Raw genomic sequence first — 20,224 nt, forward strand, 5'->3', positions numbered from 1 at the left:
ACAGACTGATCTCTTGGTGAAGCTTCTTCCGAACTTGGATATTAAAGGGATTCTGTCATGATTATTAGGGTTTCGTTTTATCACTATAGTACATTGTGTACATTGCAAATTATTCCTTCTACCATTTTAAATGTTATTCTTTAACCTATGTGTGCGTGTATGCACAGCCATATCAGGTCATGGTGCCTTTAGAAAAAACCAACTTATCCCAATGCGACTGCTTTGAGAAAGCTATTGTTTCTTGTATTCAGTTTTATCTGGAGGAGTCATGGGACTGTGGTTCAATTTCTCCACTGCCTGGAGCACAGGAACATTTTCCGTATTGCAGTCTATTTCTGAGTCAATGTTGACCCAGAGAGCACTGGGAAGTCACCTCAGGGTGACACAGAGGCCAGTATCGCCCCTTGGGAGGTGACATCACTATACCTTGTGGTGGAGCAGTAAAGTCTGACTGACAATTACCAAAGTACATGGCTGAGGGCACTTGGGAAAGTAAGAAAATGGCCAGCCTCACTTCAAATTTCAAAACAAAATATAACAATAAATATCTTTAATTTATGAATAATTGATTGCATAACAGGATTGTGCTAGAGGAGTGTTACTTAATGATGAATTTTGAAACGCATCAAGAACAAGAGTATTGGGACAGATATAAAGGTTCTCTAGAGGTCCTGATATTGAGTTTTTATAAAATGTTGGTAATTGGTAGTAATAAGATCATTTTTTTGCCAGCCCTGGATCTGTGCTGAAATTCCAAATTTTGCTACCTTCACATTTTTTGGTGAAACTGCGGCAAAAATATGCCATGGAAATTTTTTCTAAGCAAAAAAAGTCACCAGAAGAAAGAATGCCCATTGACTTTAATGCATTTGGCCAAATAAAGTTCAATAGGAGCTACTGTACATGTTGTGTTCAGTCGGAGTTACAGTTCTGATCATAAATATGCCATCCTTTCTTATGTTTGATGTGGTTATTATTTATATTTTAAATCCGTGGTAAATCTTCTCACTAGTTCAATGTGTAGGGCCTATTGCTAAGTTTAGTCATCATTGAGTCAGTCTCTAGTAATATCAAAAATAATGCCTAGAAGATACTTAGGAAAGAGATTTTTTTTATGTAACATAACATGTTTTTATTTATCCAGTTATTATTAAACCATCTTAGAAGTCTTCCCTTGACCTCTTTTTCTTAATTATGCATAAATAAGCTTGAAACTAGCATTAGCGCCTCTTTGCTAATATTTCTAAACTCAGCAAAAGAAAATGATGTGCATGATATTTTCACATTGCAGAATACTTTTACCAAATCTGGAGATTTAGAATTTAAAGACACTGGACAACCAGGGGACATATAGATTAATCCAAAAGGAAAACCACCAGCACACCCCGGCCTCTCAAAATATATAGGTCCGGTGCTCAGTAAGAAGGGTCGGCACCCTCCAATGAATGTAGACTAAAAGGAAAAACACTGGCACTCAGGACTCCATGCAAGTGGGCCAGGCTCTGCGTGTTTATTGCAAAGTAGTAACATTTTAGGGGGCATGTCTGATGAAGGGGCGTGCCCCCAAAACATTACTACTTTGCAATAAACATGCAGGGCCTGGCCCGCTTATAAAAGAGTTATTTTTAGGCTTCATAAAATACATGGTAGATATGTTATTGTTTTAAGTTTGTTTATAGAATCTATACTGTGGCGTATTAGAGACTGGTACTAAACAGGGAGACACCACACACTATGAACAGGGTTTACAAGGGGTTAAAATGCACCAGGGTATAAAAGTGGGAGAAACAGGAACAAGACAACACTGCATAAGACTTTCTGTATCATTCTGCAAGTTCTCAACTTGGAATAACATGGTGTGCAATTGGTTGTCCCAAATACATGCAGGCAAAAGAGCATAACAATAAAAAAGTCCTTTAATTATTTCATATTCATTCTTTTTTGGGGTAAAAACATTTATATAGATGTAAATATAGGCACAGAAGGAATTAAACACACTCTGAGGTCATCTTGGAATTCTCAGGAATGTGAAGCAACACGGTATTTCCTTTTACTTGAAAAACAACATTACATATAATCACTTATGGCATTTCTTAAATCTGCATTTTTTAATAAAATTCTTATAATCTATTACCAAGATTTTCAATAACAATATAAAATAAAACATCTTCTCACTCACAATGGCCCCTAAAGAATGAAATAGAAAGGCATATTAACTTTATTGTACAGTATGAAAATAGGAGATATGTACATAATATATTTCTCATTTTGCTGCAGATATGGAAAAATGCCTTAAATGTCAAGATAACGAATGGCCAAATCAAGAAAGAACCATGTGCTGTGAGAAGCAGGTTGAGTTTCTTTCCTATGCTGGTGATTTCTTAACCCTAGTCTTTATTATCTCTTCTGTAATATTATTTATAACAGCAGCAGTTATACTGGGAACATTCATTTCATTTCAAGACACTCCAGTAGTGAAAGCCAATAATCACAGTCTGAGCTTTATTCTCCTTGTCTCCATCAAGTTGAGCTTCCTCTCTGTGTTTCTGTTCCTTGGCCGTCCTGTTGTTATAACCTGCATGCTCCGACAAATCTCCTTTGGAATCACATTTTGTATAGCTGTGTCTTGTGTTCTGGCCAAGACCCTTACAGTTTACATTGCATTCAAAGCCACTAAGCCTGGGAGTCCCTGGAGAAGATGGATGGATATAAAAGTGGCAAACTGGCTTGTTTTTATTTGCTCATCAATTCAGTGTCTGATTAGTGTTATCTGGTTGGTCATTTCACCCCCTTATGTGGAGAACATTCTGTCTGAACCTGGAAAAATCATCATTCAGTGCAATGAGGGCTCTGTCATTGCCTTCTATATTGTCCTCTCCTACATGGGATTGTTGGCATCTGTGAGTTTCATTGTAGCTTTCTTGGCTCGGACATTACCGGACAGTTTTAATGAGGCCAAGTACATCACTTTCAGCATGTTGCTCTTCTGCAGTGTTTGGATCACAATGATCCCGGCCTATCTGAGCACCAAAGGCAAATACATGGTGGCAGTGGAAATATTTGCCATAATCTCTTCAAGCTGTGGCCTTCTCTTCTGTATATTTCTACCCAAATGTTACATTATTTTATTCAAACCAGAGATAAACACAAAGCAATATTTATTGGGAAAATAATTTTCCAAACAAATTAATTTTAACCAATAAATAATGTATTTATCACTTTGTGTAATATTGTAATAAACAATCATAATGCTGAAAAAAATTGATATTCCTTGACTTATTAAAGTGCACCTAGTGGTTATTTTCTTGAAACTCCTGTTGTTGTTCAATCAATATTCTAATTCTGTAAATGTACATTTTGCACATTGTTGAAAGAGATAATATATTGCTTTTAACTGAAGGAAGCACTATATTTAGCATACCTTTCTCAAGTAATTTTTGTTTAAAAGCCCAAGAAGTGTCTGGGTCTCACCCCTTTCTATTACTTCCACTCTTTGTCTTCTTCACTCATATTGTGTTGTACCACCAGAACTTCGCAATTGAGGAATGAGCTGTTATTTAGTGTGTATAGGGTGGGCATACTGTGTGGGAGGTGCTATTCAGTGACATAAGTTTGGCTTGCTGTTCTCGATAAGGGGAATATTATACTAGAAGATAAGGGCCTTTGAAAGAAATATAAGCATAGCCATAAGCTGAGTCAGTTAGCAGTACTGGCTTCTATACCACCACCACCTCCACTTTCCATGTATTCTTTCCCAACACCTTCAGTTGTGGTGGCAACTCTTGCTGCAGCTGTGTTGGTAGACCTCCCTTACCTACCTGCCCTAACACTGAAGGCTAACCCCCACAAATGGCACCATCCCTGAACAGTTGCACCCCCTTCCCTATTATCCCAGCAGTTAGCACAATTTAGCCATGAAGACCACAATTGATCAGCCTTTGCCTGGCTGGGAACTGCTGGTAAAGCACTGACCTCCATGAATTGACTCTGCCCTAGCTTGTACCTTCGGTGCTGGTCCCTCACAGCTGATGAACACCTCTTTCCCTGCAAAGTTCATTCCTAGGGACTTTCTGTAAAAAAAAAGGAAAATAGCAGACATACTGGACTGCCACACAACAGACAGCAGCTGCTACCTCCCCACCCATTGTGTTGCAGTCTGGGATTACCTGGGCAACCTTACCATAGCTCCTGGGAGAAGGGGTCTCATACCCAGGGTTGCCATCTGGAAACATGGAGCCCCATACTATTATGTTAGCAGGGCCCTCCTCCAGGGAGCTCCACACATTAACCCATTGTTCACCTTGGCTCCAGGATGAAAGATCCTGCCAACAAGTAGAATGCCAATTTTTTTTTCAAAATAAGGTCTTGCACCCATAACCAGACTCCTCATCTACAACATCCCATTATGTCAGAGCCCTGGCCATGATCAAACCAAATCCCCTATGTTCCCCTGTAAGCCCAGTCCTTTTATGACATAAGAATTACAATTGTATGTCTTTTGAGGCCCCACCTGCTACAGGACCCCTGAATGTACTACCCCGTGTACCCTCTTGACGGAGGCCCTGTCTCTATGCATTGGATCCTGGCAGGATCTGTGCCAAAGAATAGAGGGTATTCAAGTTAATCAAGGAATAAATCTTCATCTCCACCATAAATTCTTTGTGACTATCATTCTATATACATTAAATTGAGGCATACTGTACCATTCTTAGGGACAGATTTATCAACATTTTAACTGTTGATTACTGCTATTAACACTGAATCGCTCCTTTAAGCAGCTGAATTTTATTCTTTTCAACAGGGTGTTACAGTTACAGTTCAGTAGCAGTGCTGAACTTTAAAACACAAATAAACTGAAAGCTCACCTAAAAAAATGAGCATTGCTTTAATTGTAAACCAGTAAAAGCAAATTCAATTTGTTTGTAAATGTGACCAAGATGCAGAGATGATTGAATGTGATTGACAAATTAGCTCTGTGTTTGTGGCACATTTGTAGAAATTGCCATAAATACAGACTGACCTGCATGGCATGCTGGGCAATAAATTGCTCCCAGGGCCACTTTTTATGAGTTGACCAGAGATACTTAAGGTTTATTCAGAAAGTCTCACTCTCAAATAAACAAACATACACCAACTATATTTAATAGTCAGACATAAAGGAGTGAATTCCATTACATCTGGACAATGAAATATTGTATTTTAATGCAAAAAATGAAAGAAAGAAAGAAAGAAAGAAAGAAAGAAAGAAAGAAAGAAAGAAAGAAAGAAAGAAAGAAAGAAAGAAAGATCACTTGATTTCAGTGCAGTATGGAATCAGGAGCCAGGGAGATGGTACATGACACAGGGGTAAAACCCAATCAGTAACACAGTACATAGTCAGAATCGAGAGAATGGTCAGTGACAGGCAAAGCTCAGTACAGGCAGCAGAAGTCAGGGACAGGTAAGGGCAAAAACAGATAATTGGATTTGAATCACACCAAGGAACTAAATAGAAATAGACCTACATTAGACAAGAAACAATTGCCTAATTTCACTCCATGCATGATAAGGTCATGTACCAAGTCAGTGTTAAAGAACACGTGTGACTGACATATGAACCAGGAATAGCAGATGGTGAGCATCCACACGGGTGCCCGCTTCCCCCCAGGTAGTATTACATTACCCCCCCCCCCTCTAGAGGGGGCCTCTGAACCCTTAGGCTTGTCACAAAATTTGGCATGAAATTGACATATAAGCTGATCGGCCCATACATTAGAGGCAGAGACCCAAGATCTCTCCTCAGGACCACAACCTTTCCAGTGTACCAGAGATTGTAATTTACCTCTTTTCTTAATATTCAGGATGACCATCAAAAGAAATTTTTAGTTCAAATGGAAGTTCCTATTGGTCAGTACTGGGATAAATGACAGCTACAGATAATGTTTTTAGTAAATAACTAACCCCTATCACCATTCTGATACTCCGGAGACACTTTACAATGTCCATCAGAGGCTCTCTTTTGGGCAGGTACTGCAGAAGATAATGACGTTTTACCCCTCTTCCAAATTTTAGAAACTGGTCAACCAAAGATAGCCAAGACCAGTACAAAACTGGTAGCATTATGCAAATTCGGCCCACAGAAGAAAACATGCCTATTGTGATTGATTACTGAAGACGTATCATCTGAGTTATTGCTCCAAAGACTGATTTGTCCTTTCCATCTGGCCATTAGTTTGCAGATGATATGCAGAGGAAAAAGACAAATCAGTGTCCATAAGTGAATAAAAGGCTTGCCTGAACCTTGAAACAAATTGAACCCCCCTATTAGAGACAATATTCAATGGAGCTTAAATATATCAGATAGGAAAAGTTCAGCAAGAAACTTAGCAGAGAGAATGGTGGAAAGGGGAATAAAACGAGACATTTTACAATATCGATCCAGTACCACCAAAATAACAGTATTCCCTTTAGAGGGAGGTAATTCCACAATGAAATCCATGGCCTTTCAGGAATAGGAAGCAACTGTAGCAGATCCTGAAGTAAAGACCTGGAAGTCTTTGAACATTTACAATCTGGACAAGACTCAATATAATTGCAAAAAACATCTTGTTTTAATGTTGGCCAGCAGATCGTGTCCAGATTTTCAGGAACAAAGAGTTTGCCCAGAGATATATTAGGAGGTAAATTAACCTGGGTTTCAGAGGAATACAGATCCAGACTACAATCAATTTCTTGAACACATTAGGTTCATTTTTTTTTGAGGATTGGAGACAAAACTTTTGGAAAGGTTATCTGCCTTAGCATTTTTTTCCCAGGCCTGTAGGTGATGTTAAAGTTAAAGGGATACTGTCGTGGAAAAACATGTTTTTTACAAAATGTATCAGTTAATAGTGCTACTACAGCAGAATCCTGCATTGAAATCCGTTTTTCAAAACAATATTGGATTTTTTTATATCTAATTTTAAAATTTGCTATGGGGCTAGACATTTTGACATTTCCCAGCTGCCCTCAGGTCACGTGACTTGTGCTCTGATAAACTTCAGTCACACTTTACTGCTGCGCTGCAAGTTGGAGTGATGTCATTACCCCTCCCTCCTACAAGCTGCTGTAATGTAAATACAGCCTTGTCTGCTGAGCAATTGAACAATAGGCAGGAATCAAGATAAGCTCCCACTGACACCACTTCAGAAGGACTGAAGATAGTCCTGTGATCACTGCCTCCACTTACGTTTAAAACACTAAATATATAGTGAATAAAGTACCCCCTCTTGTAAAATATAAGGATATTATAAGTTACCGAGGAGTTTCATGACCATATAAAAGTACGAGGCCGAAGGCCGAGTGTTTTTATACAGGTCATGGAACTCCGAGGTAACTTCTAATATCCTCATATTTTACAACTGGGGGTACTTTATTAATTATAATACACAAATTTTAGTGAGTCATGTGACAGAAATTGCATCACTACTCACCGTTTATAACTGATGACATCACTACTCACCGTTTATAAGGATATAATTTACAAGATATTCATGGCTTTTGTGTATTATATATTTATATATATACACACAATTCATTTTGGGCACTGGAAAAAATATTTTATATAGATAGTTCATTATATTTGTTTACACAAAAATGAATGGCAGAAACACAGGAGTACACTCCCAGGACTGATGACAGGGAATAGACAAAAAGGATAAAATAAGGACATACTTGAAAACCAGGAAAACTTAGGAGGAAGTCTAGAAAGGGTTAAAATAGCTCAGGAGAAAGGAGGCAGTAAGTAGTTAATGAAAAAAGAAGTATTGCAGGCAGGAAAGGAGCGCAGTGTGTGTGAGGTGGAGCAGAGGGAACTCACAGCTCCTTTAGCTCATCTAGTAACCAGTAAAACTAACTAGGAAGGCAGCAAGGAGAGAAAGTTCCCCTCCAAAGGAAAGCAGAGAACAAACTTACAGAAGGGGAGGAGCTTTGATAGTGTCTGTGGGAGGAGGGGCTGCTACTGCAGCTGTAGAGCAGGAAGTAGGAAAGTGAAAGTAATTGCTTCCATGCAAACCATGTGACCTCTCTCCTCCAAACATCACAGGCATGGGCAGAGAGGGGAGGGGGAGGGTACAGCTGGATTCTCATGTCGTAGTGCAGGGACCTGGCTTTTCATTACAGAGTGGCTGCCTCCAAGCACACAGGTAATGCTGTGCCTGCTGTTAGAGCAGCACAGGATAAATGTGTAATGAGCACAAATGGAAGCCCCCATGACAAAATACAAACTAAAATAATTCATGCATGGATTTGTGGATTAACATTTTATTTGCCTGACAGAGTTTATGCATGTGTGTTTTTTTTAAAATGACGACAGATTCCCTTTAAAGCAGGTAAAAAATAATGCCCATCTGGCCTGAAAAACTTCTTTCAGAAAGCGCAAGGCGCACTGGAGCAGAAGTGAATGCTATCTTTAAATAGACTAGGACTTGCCCCTTTTCTGATGAGGGCAGTGATTGGAAAGTTTTTAATAAATTGTAATAAGTGGTAAACCCAAGGGATCTCTGAATAGCCTATAAAGAAAGAGGTTGCACCCAATCCAAAATGACCTGAACTTTGGTAGGCTCCATCTCCAGACCCTTTTGAGAGATATACCCAAAAAAATAAATGGAGTAAACTATGAAAATATATATTTCACCCTATGTTGCATTAACCTATGTAATACCTCCTAAACATGGGCATGATGGTCTGTTAAATTAGAGAAATAGATCAGGATATCATCCCGGTACACTACAACATAGTGACCCATAAAAATCACAGAAGATATAATTTACAAATCCTTTTTAAGATGACCGGGGCACCCAATCGAGCATTACAAAGTACTCATAATGCCCATCACAAATGCATGTTAAATGCATCCTTGATCTGAATTAAATTATAAGTGCCCCTTAAATAAGCTTAAAAAAGATTGTGGCACCCTTAACTCTGTCTAAAGAGTTTGGAAATCAAGGGAAGGGGTAACAATTTTTAACTGTGATCTTATTCAGACCCCTATAGTCAATACAGGCCCATAGGCCACCGTTTTTCTTCTCTACAAAAAAGAAAACTACAATACGCCTCGACCCATCATTTACCTTGCCTGAGGCTATGGATTGCTGAATAAGCAGAACAATCTGGGTTGTCATAGTTAATAGCCATGGTCTTAAAAAAAGAATTGAGAGAGAGGCCCGTAATTGGGGATCCCCTTGAAGTAGAGTAATAAAAAAATTAACTTTAGACTAAGAGAAAAAAATGCAATCATCAGATATTCATGTGATTAACACTAACCTATGAAATTGTTTTGAAATATGGTCATAATCATATAATATATAATAAAAAATGTTAATGATGTTTTGATCAGGGTATGAAAATATATTTCATGATGTAAAGGCATGATGTTGTGGCCATGGGTGCTGCCATCTTGGATAGGAAGCCAGTGCCACCTCTCCCAGGGGTACCACACCACCATGACCAGGTTTCTGTGGAAATGTTCTGTAAAATTCCCTTATTAAGTGTGGAACATGAACATCGGTGCTTAACCCAGGAACAGTCTTCAGTATCTCAACAAATGAGATACTGTAAAGAGCAATGAAACAGATTGGGAATACGTATCTCAGGTAGAAGTTGAAGACAGTCACAGGATAGAGAAGAAGAACTCTTGAGGTGCATGATTTTGGTAGATGATCAAATTTCATCTCAGAGTAAAGAAGAATGGATCTATGTTTCTATTAGCATTGCTCTTTTGTGCCAAATATTTTTTTCTTTATTGGAAGTCAAGATTGCATACATATGGATCTCTTGGTCATTGGCTGCTGGAACATCAGAAACGTCTTGGGGTTGCTGACCATAGACAAAAACCATGACCTTCCAGTAGAAGCATGAGAATCATTTGGCAAACTCTGCCCAAGGAAGGAGATCGGACCAATCATCCTGACAGAGAACATGAACATCAGTGCTTAACCCAGGAACAGTCTTCAGTATCTCAACAAATGAGATACCGTAAAGAGCAATGAAACAGATTGGGAATACCTATCTCAGGTAGAAGTTGATGACAGTCACAGGATAGAGGAGAAGAACTCTTGAGGTGTATGATTTTGGTAGATGATCAAATTTCATCTCAGAGTAAAGAAGAATGGATCTATGTTTTTATTAGCATTGCTCTTTTGTGCCAAATATTTTTTCTTTATTGGAAGTCAAGATTGCATACATATGGATCTCTTGGCCATTGGCTGCTGGAACATCAGAAATGTCTTGGGTTTGCTGACCATAGACAAAAACCATGACCTTCCAGTAGAAGCATGAGAATCATTTGGCAAACTCTGCCCAAGGAAGGAGATCGGACCAATCATCCTGACAGAGAGACACATTTTATTTCAAAAATTGCTCCAGAGTCTGGCTCCATGAGACTGAGGAAGGTAGGCTAAATAATATTTGAAAGTTATGCCAAGAGCTTTACATGAAGATTGATGAAACTTGGAAATAAATTGAGAACCTTGAACACAATTTCTGTAGAAACATCACAAAGACAAAAAATACGAAGAATAAAGAGTTGAGAGAGTTCCATAGCTGATGATACATTGCGTAGAGGAATAAAATGTGCCATCTACTAAAATGTGCCATCTACTACTACCCATATGATGGTGTTCCCTTTCAAGGTGGCAATTCAAAAATAAAGTCCATGGCTAAATGGGTGCAAAGACAAGAGGGAACAGGTAGAGATTGAAGAAGATCATACAGCAAGGCGTGACTGGGTTTTGAAATAGCACATACAGTACAGGATGTGATAAAGTCTTTGATGCCTTTCTGCATAGATGGCCACCATAACAGTTCCAGAGTCTTTTAAACTCCCAGATGCCTGGCTTGTTTAATGCAGTGTGAGATGTTTGGGCAAGTGCATTTCCTCTGGTCCACTGCTCTACTGGCATCATGTTGAATGCTCGCAAATGTGTGGCATGATGTTTGCATGGCAAATATGGTGTGCATGTGCAATGTGCTTAAATAGACACAGCAGCTTTTAATTCCTTACAAAGTGATAAATGCCTACCAGTGTGACTTTAAAGTGTATCTTTATACATGTATCCTAGACTCTCTGCCTGTTACTTCTCATGTTGAATATTCCTGCTGCCTGTCCTGACTCTGGCTCATCCTTTAAATACAATTTAGCCTGACATACTTGTACATTGTCTGGAAGTGTTGTTGCCATAGCACTTCTAACACTCCTCAATGTGGCTAATCCTGGCTCACCTTCAGGTACTGATCCATTGTGGGAGGTGCAGGAGAAGCATTTTCTCATTTGAAGTACCTCACAGCATTCCAATCAGCCGTTCAGGAAGAGTTCTGGAAATGAAGTAATATTTTATCTTATCAGACAACCCCTGCCATTAGACTGTCACATATTCTTCATTGTTTCAGGCAGTCTCTACAGCCAATGTTCAGAATGCAATAGCATGCTTGCTAGCACTGCAATTCCCTTGGCGAATCTGCATGAGGACGAGGAGCATGTACATGAAAAGGGGAGCATGAAAGACAGACAAAATAGTTCTTATTGAAGACCTTGGTATCATTTTCTTTCATAAAGGGGTTGCCTATTCCAGTTCCTTTTCATCCAATATAGAGATAACATACATATCCCAATTTATCACACTCAGAAGCATAGTGTGAGCTTTGCAGATCAAATTATATGAAGCACTTTTTCACAAAGCCAAGGCCTGAGGATCCCCATTTTTAGCATTTAGGTGGCAGAATATGTGTTTCTTTGCCTTTTGCTGTGGGAGGTGAAAAAACATCAGTAGAACAGGAACACAGACACAGACAAATATGTGGGATCTGAAGGGTTAAAGAAGCTCAAGGGCAAAAGCCAGGGCAGGTAGAGTTCTCTCAGAATCAAAGCAGGAGAATCAGGAAACAAGAATCATGAACCTAGAATCATGTCATAAAAGAAAATGAGGTGCACCCAGGAACTCAGAGTAAGACCTAAATTCAGGCATTGAACCTGGGTATTCAGCGTCTATTTACTGTATGTAGAATTTTCTCAACAAAGTGCAACGTGATGATGACAAATGGCAGGGCATCATAACATGGTGGGTTGGTGGGTTGTTCTGGGCATAGGTCCCGCTGTGATTGGATATGAAGTGGAGAGCTCCTAGTCTGAGTGTATCTGACACAGGTAATTAGACTAGAGGAACAAGCCACAAGATGCCAGATACCATAAGGATTAACACAAGTCCCAAAACATCTACAGTGTCAGGACATAGCTCCATATCCATTTCTCCAAATTAATGATCTATAGATCTTCTGAGCTTTGCTATTGCCCATCTAACATTGGCAAGGTGGCAGCTGACATTGACAAGCAGGACACATTTATAAGATATCACTTGTATATTGTATATATCAACAAAACTATATACATACTGTATACTTTGCATCCTATTGGTGCATCACTATTAAGTTGCATTAGACTCCTCTTGGACTCCATCTAAATAATGGACCTTGTACATGTTTTGGTATGTGAACACTATAATAAGATGAATCAGATGATATAATCATTTATTCTTGATTATAGCACTGTTTCACAACAAATCAGTTTTACAATACCAGAAGTTTTAATAAACCAATGGCATAAGATGGCCAAACACAGGGACACCAGACCATCATTGAATATTAGGTCACATTCATATTACAACTAAGGGATCCAAACACAAAATTCCGTGGTTATCATACAACCAGTTTAATTGAAATCCATAGATCCAGTCTGTAGTCTAAACAATGTCCATTCCATTTTGGTTGGGCCAATCAGTCATGAGCTCATGTTGACCAAAATGACCAGTTGTGTTGCTGTGCAGTTTTTAATTCTGTAAATTATGTTTTTATATGTTTAAAATATTAGGGGCAGATTTATCAAGGGTCGAAGTGAATTTGAGGGAATTTTCAAAGTAAAAAAAAATCGAAATTCAAAGTATTTTTTTGGATACTTCGACCATCGAATAGGATACTACGACTTCAAATTTACAAGTAAAAATCATTCGACTATTCGACCATTTGATAATCGAAGTACTGTCTCTTTAAAAAAACTTAGACTTCAATACTTTGCCAACTAAAACCTGCCGAAGTGCTATGTTAGCCTATGGGGACCTGCCAGAGCATATTTCTAAGTTTTTGGGGTTCAAAGGAAAATCGTACAATCTTACAATCATACTACAATCAGAATACGATCGTACAATGAATAAAATCCTCCTTCTTCAAATTCGAATGTCGAATTAATGGTTTACAATGGTTTTCTTTTTCTGGTTCTTTATCTTCTGTATTCTCTGTCAATTCTTCTGTCAAACTATTTGCTTAGATTTGGTCTGGGGTGCACGACTCTCTTTCTGCAGCTACGGCCGCTCAAAAGAGAGCAGCTGATATCAGGTAGGAGACTCAGTTTGGTTATCCACAAAATACATCAAAATTAAGGTTCCCTCACTCAAATTGGGTCACAGGTTTATTCGTCCATATCCCATTATTGAAATAATCAATCCTTCTTCTGTTCGTCTCAAACTACCTGATAATTTCAAAATCTCGAATTCTTTTTGTGTATCTCTTTTAAAACCAGCCTCACAGGTCCGTCAATGGTCTTTTCCTCCCCCAGTGTTGGTAGAAGTTCAGCCTGAGTTTGTAGTCTAAGAACTCCTTGATTCTCACCTTGTGAGGGGTAAGTTGCAATATTTAGTAAAATGGAAGGGCTATGGTCCTGAGGAGAATTCCTGGGTTCCTGTTTGTGATATTAGGGCTGATTGTCTCAGGAAACAATTCCAGCTTAAGTTTCCTGAGAAACCTGGGGGTCCGGTGGCCCCTCCTTGAGGGGGGGTAATGTAACATACCGTGGTGGTCTAGTGGGAGTACAGCAGGGACACCTGCCGCGAGCTGGGTCCTCTTCTCCTTGTGAATCCTAAGGCCATGTGCAGCGCGCCTCTGTCTTTCTTGTAGGCACATTCGCACTGGCGTCCTTTAAAAGTACTTAAAGGCACAGTTTGGATTTTCACACTGCTTTTTATAGGAGTTTGTTCCTGGTGCTTCTGAGCATTTTTGCTATCTGTATATCTGATTCTGAATTCTGTTGTGATCCCTGCCTGGCTTTTTGGCGATTCTGACATCTGAATCCTGACCCCTGCCTGATATCCAACTTCACTTAAGTCTTGAGGAGAGTACACACATAAAAATGGTTGATCTTTGTTTGTATTGAGACCAGAATGGTCACCTCCTCAGTCCAAGTGACAGGTAAACTTCCCTGGCTTCATTATAAAGAAAGTCACAATCAAGTGTCTTGCCAATCCAGTCATCCTAGCGCTTACTTTGTTGAGACAGCTCAATCCATCTCCTCTTCGTAGACTTAATTATCTCCAGATTTCAGTCATCACTGTTCCAATCTCTTCTGTAGAGATTGGAACAGTGATGACTGAAATCTGGAGATAATTAAGTCTACGAAGAGGAGATGGATTGTGCTGTCTCAACAAAGTAAGCGCTAGGATGACTGGATTGGCAAGACACTTGATTGTGACTTTCTTTATAATGAAGCCAGGGAAGTTTACCTGTCACTTGGACTGAGGAGGTGACCATTCTGGTCTCAATACAAACAAAGAGCAACCATTTTTATGTGAGTACTCTCCTCAAGACTTAAGTGAAGTTGGATATCAGGCAGGGGTCAGGATTCAGATGTCAGAATCGCCAAAAAGCCAGGCAGGGATCACAACAGAATTCAGAATAAGATATACAGATAGCAAAAACGCTCAGAAGCACCAGGAACAAACTCCTATAAAAAGCAGTGTGAAAATCCAAACTGTGCCTTTAAGTACTTTTAAAGGACGCCAGTGCGAATGTGCCTACAAGAAAGACAGAGGCGCTGCACATGCCCTTAGGATTCACAACGCGGAAGAGGACCCAGCTCGCGGCGGGCGTCCCTGCTGTACTCCCACTAGACCACCACAGTATGTTACATTACCCCCCCCTCAAGGAGGGGCCACCGGACCCCCAGGTTTCTCAGGAAACTTAAGCTGGAATTGTTTCCTTAGACAATCAGCCCTAATGTCACAAACAGGAACCCAGGAATTCTCCTCAGGACAATAGCCCTTCCATTTTACTAGATATTGCAACTTATCCCTCACAAGGTGAGAATCAAGGAGTTCTTAGACTACAAACTCAGGCTGACCCTCTACCAACACTGGGGGAGGAAAAGACCATTGACGGACCTGTGAGGCTGGTTTTAAAAGAGATACACAAAAAGTATTCGAGATTTTGAAATTATCAGGTAGTTTGAGACGAACAGAAGAAGGATTGATTATTTCAATAATGGGATATGGACAAATAAACCTGTGACCCAATTTGAGTGAGGGAACCTAAATTTTGATGTTTTTTGTCGGTAATCAAACTGAGTCTCCTACCTGATATTTGAGTGCCTCTCTACGAGACCTATCGGCTGCTCTCTTTTGAGCGGCCGTAGCTGCAGAAAGAGAGTCGTGCACCCCAGACCAAATCTTAGCAAATAGTTTGACAGAAGAATTGACAGAGGGTACAGAAGATAAAGAACCAGAAAAAGAAAATACTTTGGGATGTAAACCATTAATCCCACATTCAAATTTGAAGAAGGAGGATTTTATTCATCGTACAATCGTATTCTGATTGTAGTATGATTGTAAGATCGTACGATTTTCCTTCGAAACCCAAAAACATAGAAATATGCTCTGGCAGGTCCCCATAGGCTAACATAGCACTTCGGCAGGTTTAAGTTGGCAAAGTATTGAAGTCTAAGTTTTTTTAAAGAGATTAAAGAGACAGTACTTCGATTATCAAATGGTCGAATAGTCGAATGATTTTTACTTGTAAATTTGAAGTCATAGTATCCTATTCGACCCTTGATAAATCTGCCCCTAATAGTTTAATCATATAAAAATGTAATTTACAGAATTAAAAACTCATTATAGATATGAATTTATGCACAGCAACACAACTGGTCATTTTGGTCAAGATGAGCTCATGACTGATTGGCCCAACCAAAATCCAGTTGCATTGAATGGACATTGTTGAGACTACAGACTGGATCTATGGATTTCAATTAAACTGGTTGTAAGATAACAACCGAATTTTGTGTTTGGATCCCTTAGTTGTAATATGAATGTGACCTAATATTCAATGATGGTCTGGTGTCCCTGTGTTTGCCCATCTTATGCCATTGGTTTATTAAAACTTCAGGTATTGTAAAACTGATTTGTTGTGAAACAGTGCTATAATCAAGAATAAATGATTATATCATCTGATTCATCTTATTATAGTGTTCACATACCAAAACATGTGCAAGGTCCATTATTTAGATGGAGTCCAAGAGGAGTCTAATGCAACTTAATAGTGATGCACCAATAGGATGCAAAGTATACAGTATGTATATAGTTTTGTTGATATATACAATATACAAGTGATATCCAAATGCGTCCTGCTTGTCAATGTCAGCTGCCACCTATGGGCAATAGCAAAGCTCAGAAGATCTATAGATCATTAATTTGGAGAAATGGATATGGAGCTATGTCCTGACACTGTAGATGTTCTGGGACTTGTGTTAATCCTTATGGTATCTGACATCTTGTGGCTTGTTCCTCTAGTCTAATTACCTGTGTCAGATACACTCAGACTAGGAGCTCTCCACTTCATATCCAATCACAGCGGGACCTATGCCCAGAACAACCCACCAACCCACCATGTTATGATGCCCTGCCATTTGACATCATCACGTTGCACTTTGTTGAGACATAAATAGACGCTGAATACCCAGGTTCAATGCCTGAATTTAGGTCTTACTCTGTGAGTTCCTGGGTGCACCTCATTTTTTTTTTATGACATGATTCTAGGTTCATGATTCTTGGTTCCTGATTCTCCTGCTTTGATTCTGAGAGAACTCTACCTGCCCTGGCTTTTGCCCTTGAGCTTCTTTAACCCTTCAGATACCATATATTTGACTGTGTCTGTTTCCCTGTTCTACTGATGTTTTTTCACCTTCCACAGCAAAAGGCAAAGAAACCCATATTCTGCCACCTCCATGCTAAAATGGGGATCCTCAGGCCTTGGCTTTGTGAAAAAGTGCTTCATACAATTTGATCTGCAAAGCTCACACTATGCTTCTGAGTGTGATAAATGGGGATATGTATGTCATCTCTATATTGGAGGAAAAGGAACTGGAATAGGCAACCCCTTTCTGAAAGAAAATGTTCTCCCCTACTTAATGATACCAAGGTCTTCAATCAGAACTTTTTTGTCTGTCTTTCATGCTCCCCTTTTCATGTATCTGCTCCTCGTCCTCATGTAGATTCGCCAAGGGAATTGCAGTGCTAGCAAGTATGCTATTGTATTCTGAACATTGGCTGTAGAGACTGCCTGAAACAATGAAGAATAAGTGGCAGTCTAATGGCAGGGGTTAAAAAAGATTACTTAATTCCCAGAAAATGGCTGATTGGAATGCTGTGAGGTACTCACAGTTTACTGAAACCAAATGAGAAAATGCTTCTCCTGCACCTCCCACAATGGATCAGTACCTGAAGGTGAGCCAGGATTAGCCACATTGAGGAGTGTTAGAAGTGCTATGGCAACAACACTTCCAGACAATGTACAAGTACGTCAGGCTAAATTGTATTTAAAGGATGAGCCAGAGTCAGGACAGGCAGCAGGAATATTCAACATGAGAAGTAACAGGCAGAGAGTCTAGGATACATGTATAAAGATACACTTTAAAGTCACACTGGTAGGCATTTACAGTATCACTTTGTAAGGAATTAAAAGCTGCCGTGTCTATTTAAGCACATTGCACATGCACACCAAATTTGCCATGGAAACATCATGCCACACATTTGCGAGCATTCAACATGATGCCAGTAGCGCAGTGGACCAGAGGAAATGCACTTGCCCAAACATCTCACACTGCATTAAACAAGCCAGGCATCTGGGAATTTAAAAGACTCTGGAACTGTTATGGTGGCCATCTATGCAGAAAGGCATCAAAGACTTTATCACATTCTGTACTGTATGTGCTACTTCAAAACCCAGTCACGCCTTGCTGTGTGATCTTCTTCAATCTCTACCTGTTCTCTCTTGTCTTTGCACCCATTTAGCCATGGACTTTATTATTGAATTGAAACCTTCCAAAGGGAACAACATCATATGGGTAGTAGTAGATGGCACATTTTATTCCTCTACGCAATGTATCATCATCTATGGAACTCTCTCAACTCCTTATTCTTCATATTTTTTGTCTTTGTTAAATTGTGTTCAATGTTCTCAATTTATTTCCAAGTTTCCTCGAAATTCATGTAAAGCTCTTGGAATAACTTTCCAATATTATTTAGTCTACCTTCCTCAGTCTAATGGAGCCAGACTCTGGAGTTAACCAGACTCTTGAGCAATTTTTGAAATCAAATGTGTCTCTCCGTCAGGATGATTGGTCCGATCTCCTTCCTTGGGCAGAGTTTGCCCAATGCTTCTCGTTCTTCTACTGGAAGGTCATGGTTTTTGTCTATGGTCAGCAACCACTAGCCTTTCCCCAAGACTTCCTCATTTCTGATGTTCCAGTAGCCAATGTCCAAGAGATCCAAATGTGTAAGAACGTACGCATGCGTTCTGTTCGGCGCAGGCGCGGAAATGCGTGCCGGCGCGTGACGCGGACGCCGGCGACGGTCGCTGACGCGGTGGCGATGGCGACGGTCGCGGGCACAGGGACGTAGGCGGAAACGCCTGTGACGGACGCGCTGGTGTCAGTTCCGCGACGTCAGCGTGAGGACGCTAGTTTGGCGCCAAAAGATATGCATTTAAACCAGATCCAGACTAACATGCATTGCCTGGTTATTAGGTTTATTACTGAAACCCTAGCATCTCTTACTACTTGAATTGCCTGTTGTGACCCTGCCTGAACCTGGACTACGATTTCTGCTGCCTGCCTCGACTCTTTTGCTTGTCTTATCGTTACGAACCTCGCTGTCTGCCCTGACTTCGGACTTCCTGACTACGGCCTTGCCTTATCCTCTGTACCGCGTTTGATAGTCTCATTGGCTACTCTCCACAACCCTGCTCCCTGTTCCATCCCAGGTGGGTAGTGGTTGTGTGAGGCGCTTGTGAGTTCAAGATCTTCAGCTCCAGCTCCTTCTCCGCCTGGATCACACCGGTAAGCCTGACAGTATAACCAGGCCCAAAATGGATCCAGCTGAAGGGGCCTCTCCGTTTGCTGTCCTAACCCAGCAGCTGTCCTCTCTGACGCAAGCGGTCCGGGAGCTGTAAAGTGGATATGCTCAGCTACAGGAGCATATCAGATCTCATCCGCCAGCGGCTCTCCCTTCCACTTCTGCTGCCACTCCTCCTGCACCAACAGAGGTTCAAGTTATCACATCGGAGATCTCTGAACCCAAGGTGGCTTTCCCAGAGAAATTTGCCGGAGCTGTTTCGGAATTTCAGGAGCAACTGCAAGCTGCTGTTCTCCTTAAAGCCCCACACCTATCCTACTGAGCAAACCCGGGTTGGGGTTATTATCTCTTTTCTCACGGGAGAACCACAGACCTGGGCCTTTCGTCTCATGGACTGCCACAGTCCAGTCTTGGTTTCGGTGGATTCCTTTTTTGACGCAATGGCGGTCATTTTCGATGATCCCCACAGAGTCGCTACTGCTGAGGCTGCCTTACGTGCCCTGAAGCAAGGGGTCCGTCCTGCTGAGGATTATACGTTGGAGTTCCGGCAGTGGGCAGATGACACAGAATGGAACCCTGCCGCACTAAAAAACCAATACCGCTTCGGACTTTCTTCTGAGTTGAAGAACGAATTGGCCCGTACTGGCATTCCGGACAGTTTGGAAGACCTCATCCTCCTCGCTATTCAGCTTGATCAGAGGCTCCGAGAGCGTAGAGAGGAAGAAAAGGCAGAGAAAGCGGGTCTTTCATCTCAGACCTGGATGTTACCATCTGCTCCTCCTCCGGTTCGGATGCCGTCCACCTTTTCTTCAGCCATGCCTCCGCCTGTCTTCAGTACAGCCCCAGAGCCTATGCAGATCGGTGCTATTAAATCTGCTTTATCTCCGGAGGAACGCATCAGACGCCGCAGACTGAATCTCTGTCTTTACTGTGGACAAGCAGGCCATCTGCTTCGGGGTTGTCCGGTCCGCCCAGCGGGTAAGAAGTTGCTCGAAAAAGACTTCACCCCCTGCCATGTTCCTGTGCCTCTCCTGACAGTC

General features: G+C 40.7%; 1 protein-coding gene across 1 annotated transcript; it reads left to right on the top strand.

Moving 5' to 3' along the window:
• Window positions 1-2,279: 2,279 nt before the first annotated feature.
• On the top strand, window positions 2,280-19,506 carry LOC121400431 (vomeronasal type-2 receptor 26-like). The gene is made up of 3 exons (XM_041583534.1): window positions 2,280-3,151; window positions 18,371-18,606; window positions 19,328-19,506. The coding sequence occupies exons 1-3, from the start codon at window positions 2,280-2,282 to the stop codon at window positions 19,504-19,506; spliced, it is 1,287 nt and encodes a 428-aa protein (XP_041439468.1).
• The last annotated feature ends 718 nt before the right edge of the window (window positions 19,507-20,224 follow it).

The sequence above is a fragment of the Xenopus laevis genome, chromosome 1L, assembly GCF_017654675.1.
Source record: "Xenopus laevis strain J_2021 chromosome 1L, Xenopus_laevis_v10.1, whole genome shotgun sequence".
NCBI classification, from domain to species: domain Eukaryota; kingdom Metazoa; phylum Chordata; class Amphibia; order Anura; family Pipidae; genus Xenopus; species Xenopus laevis.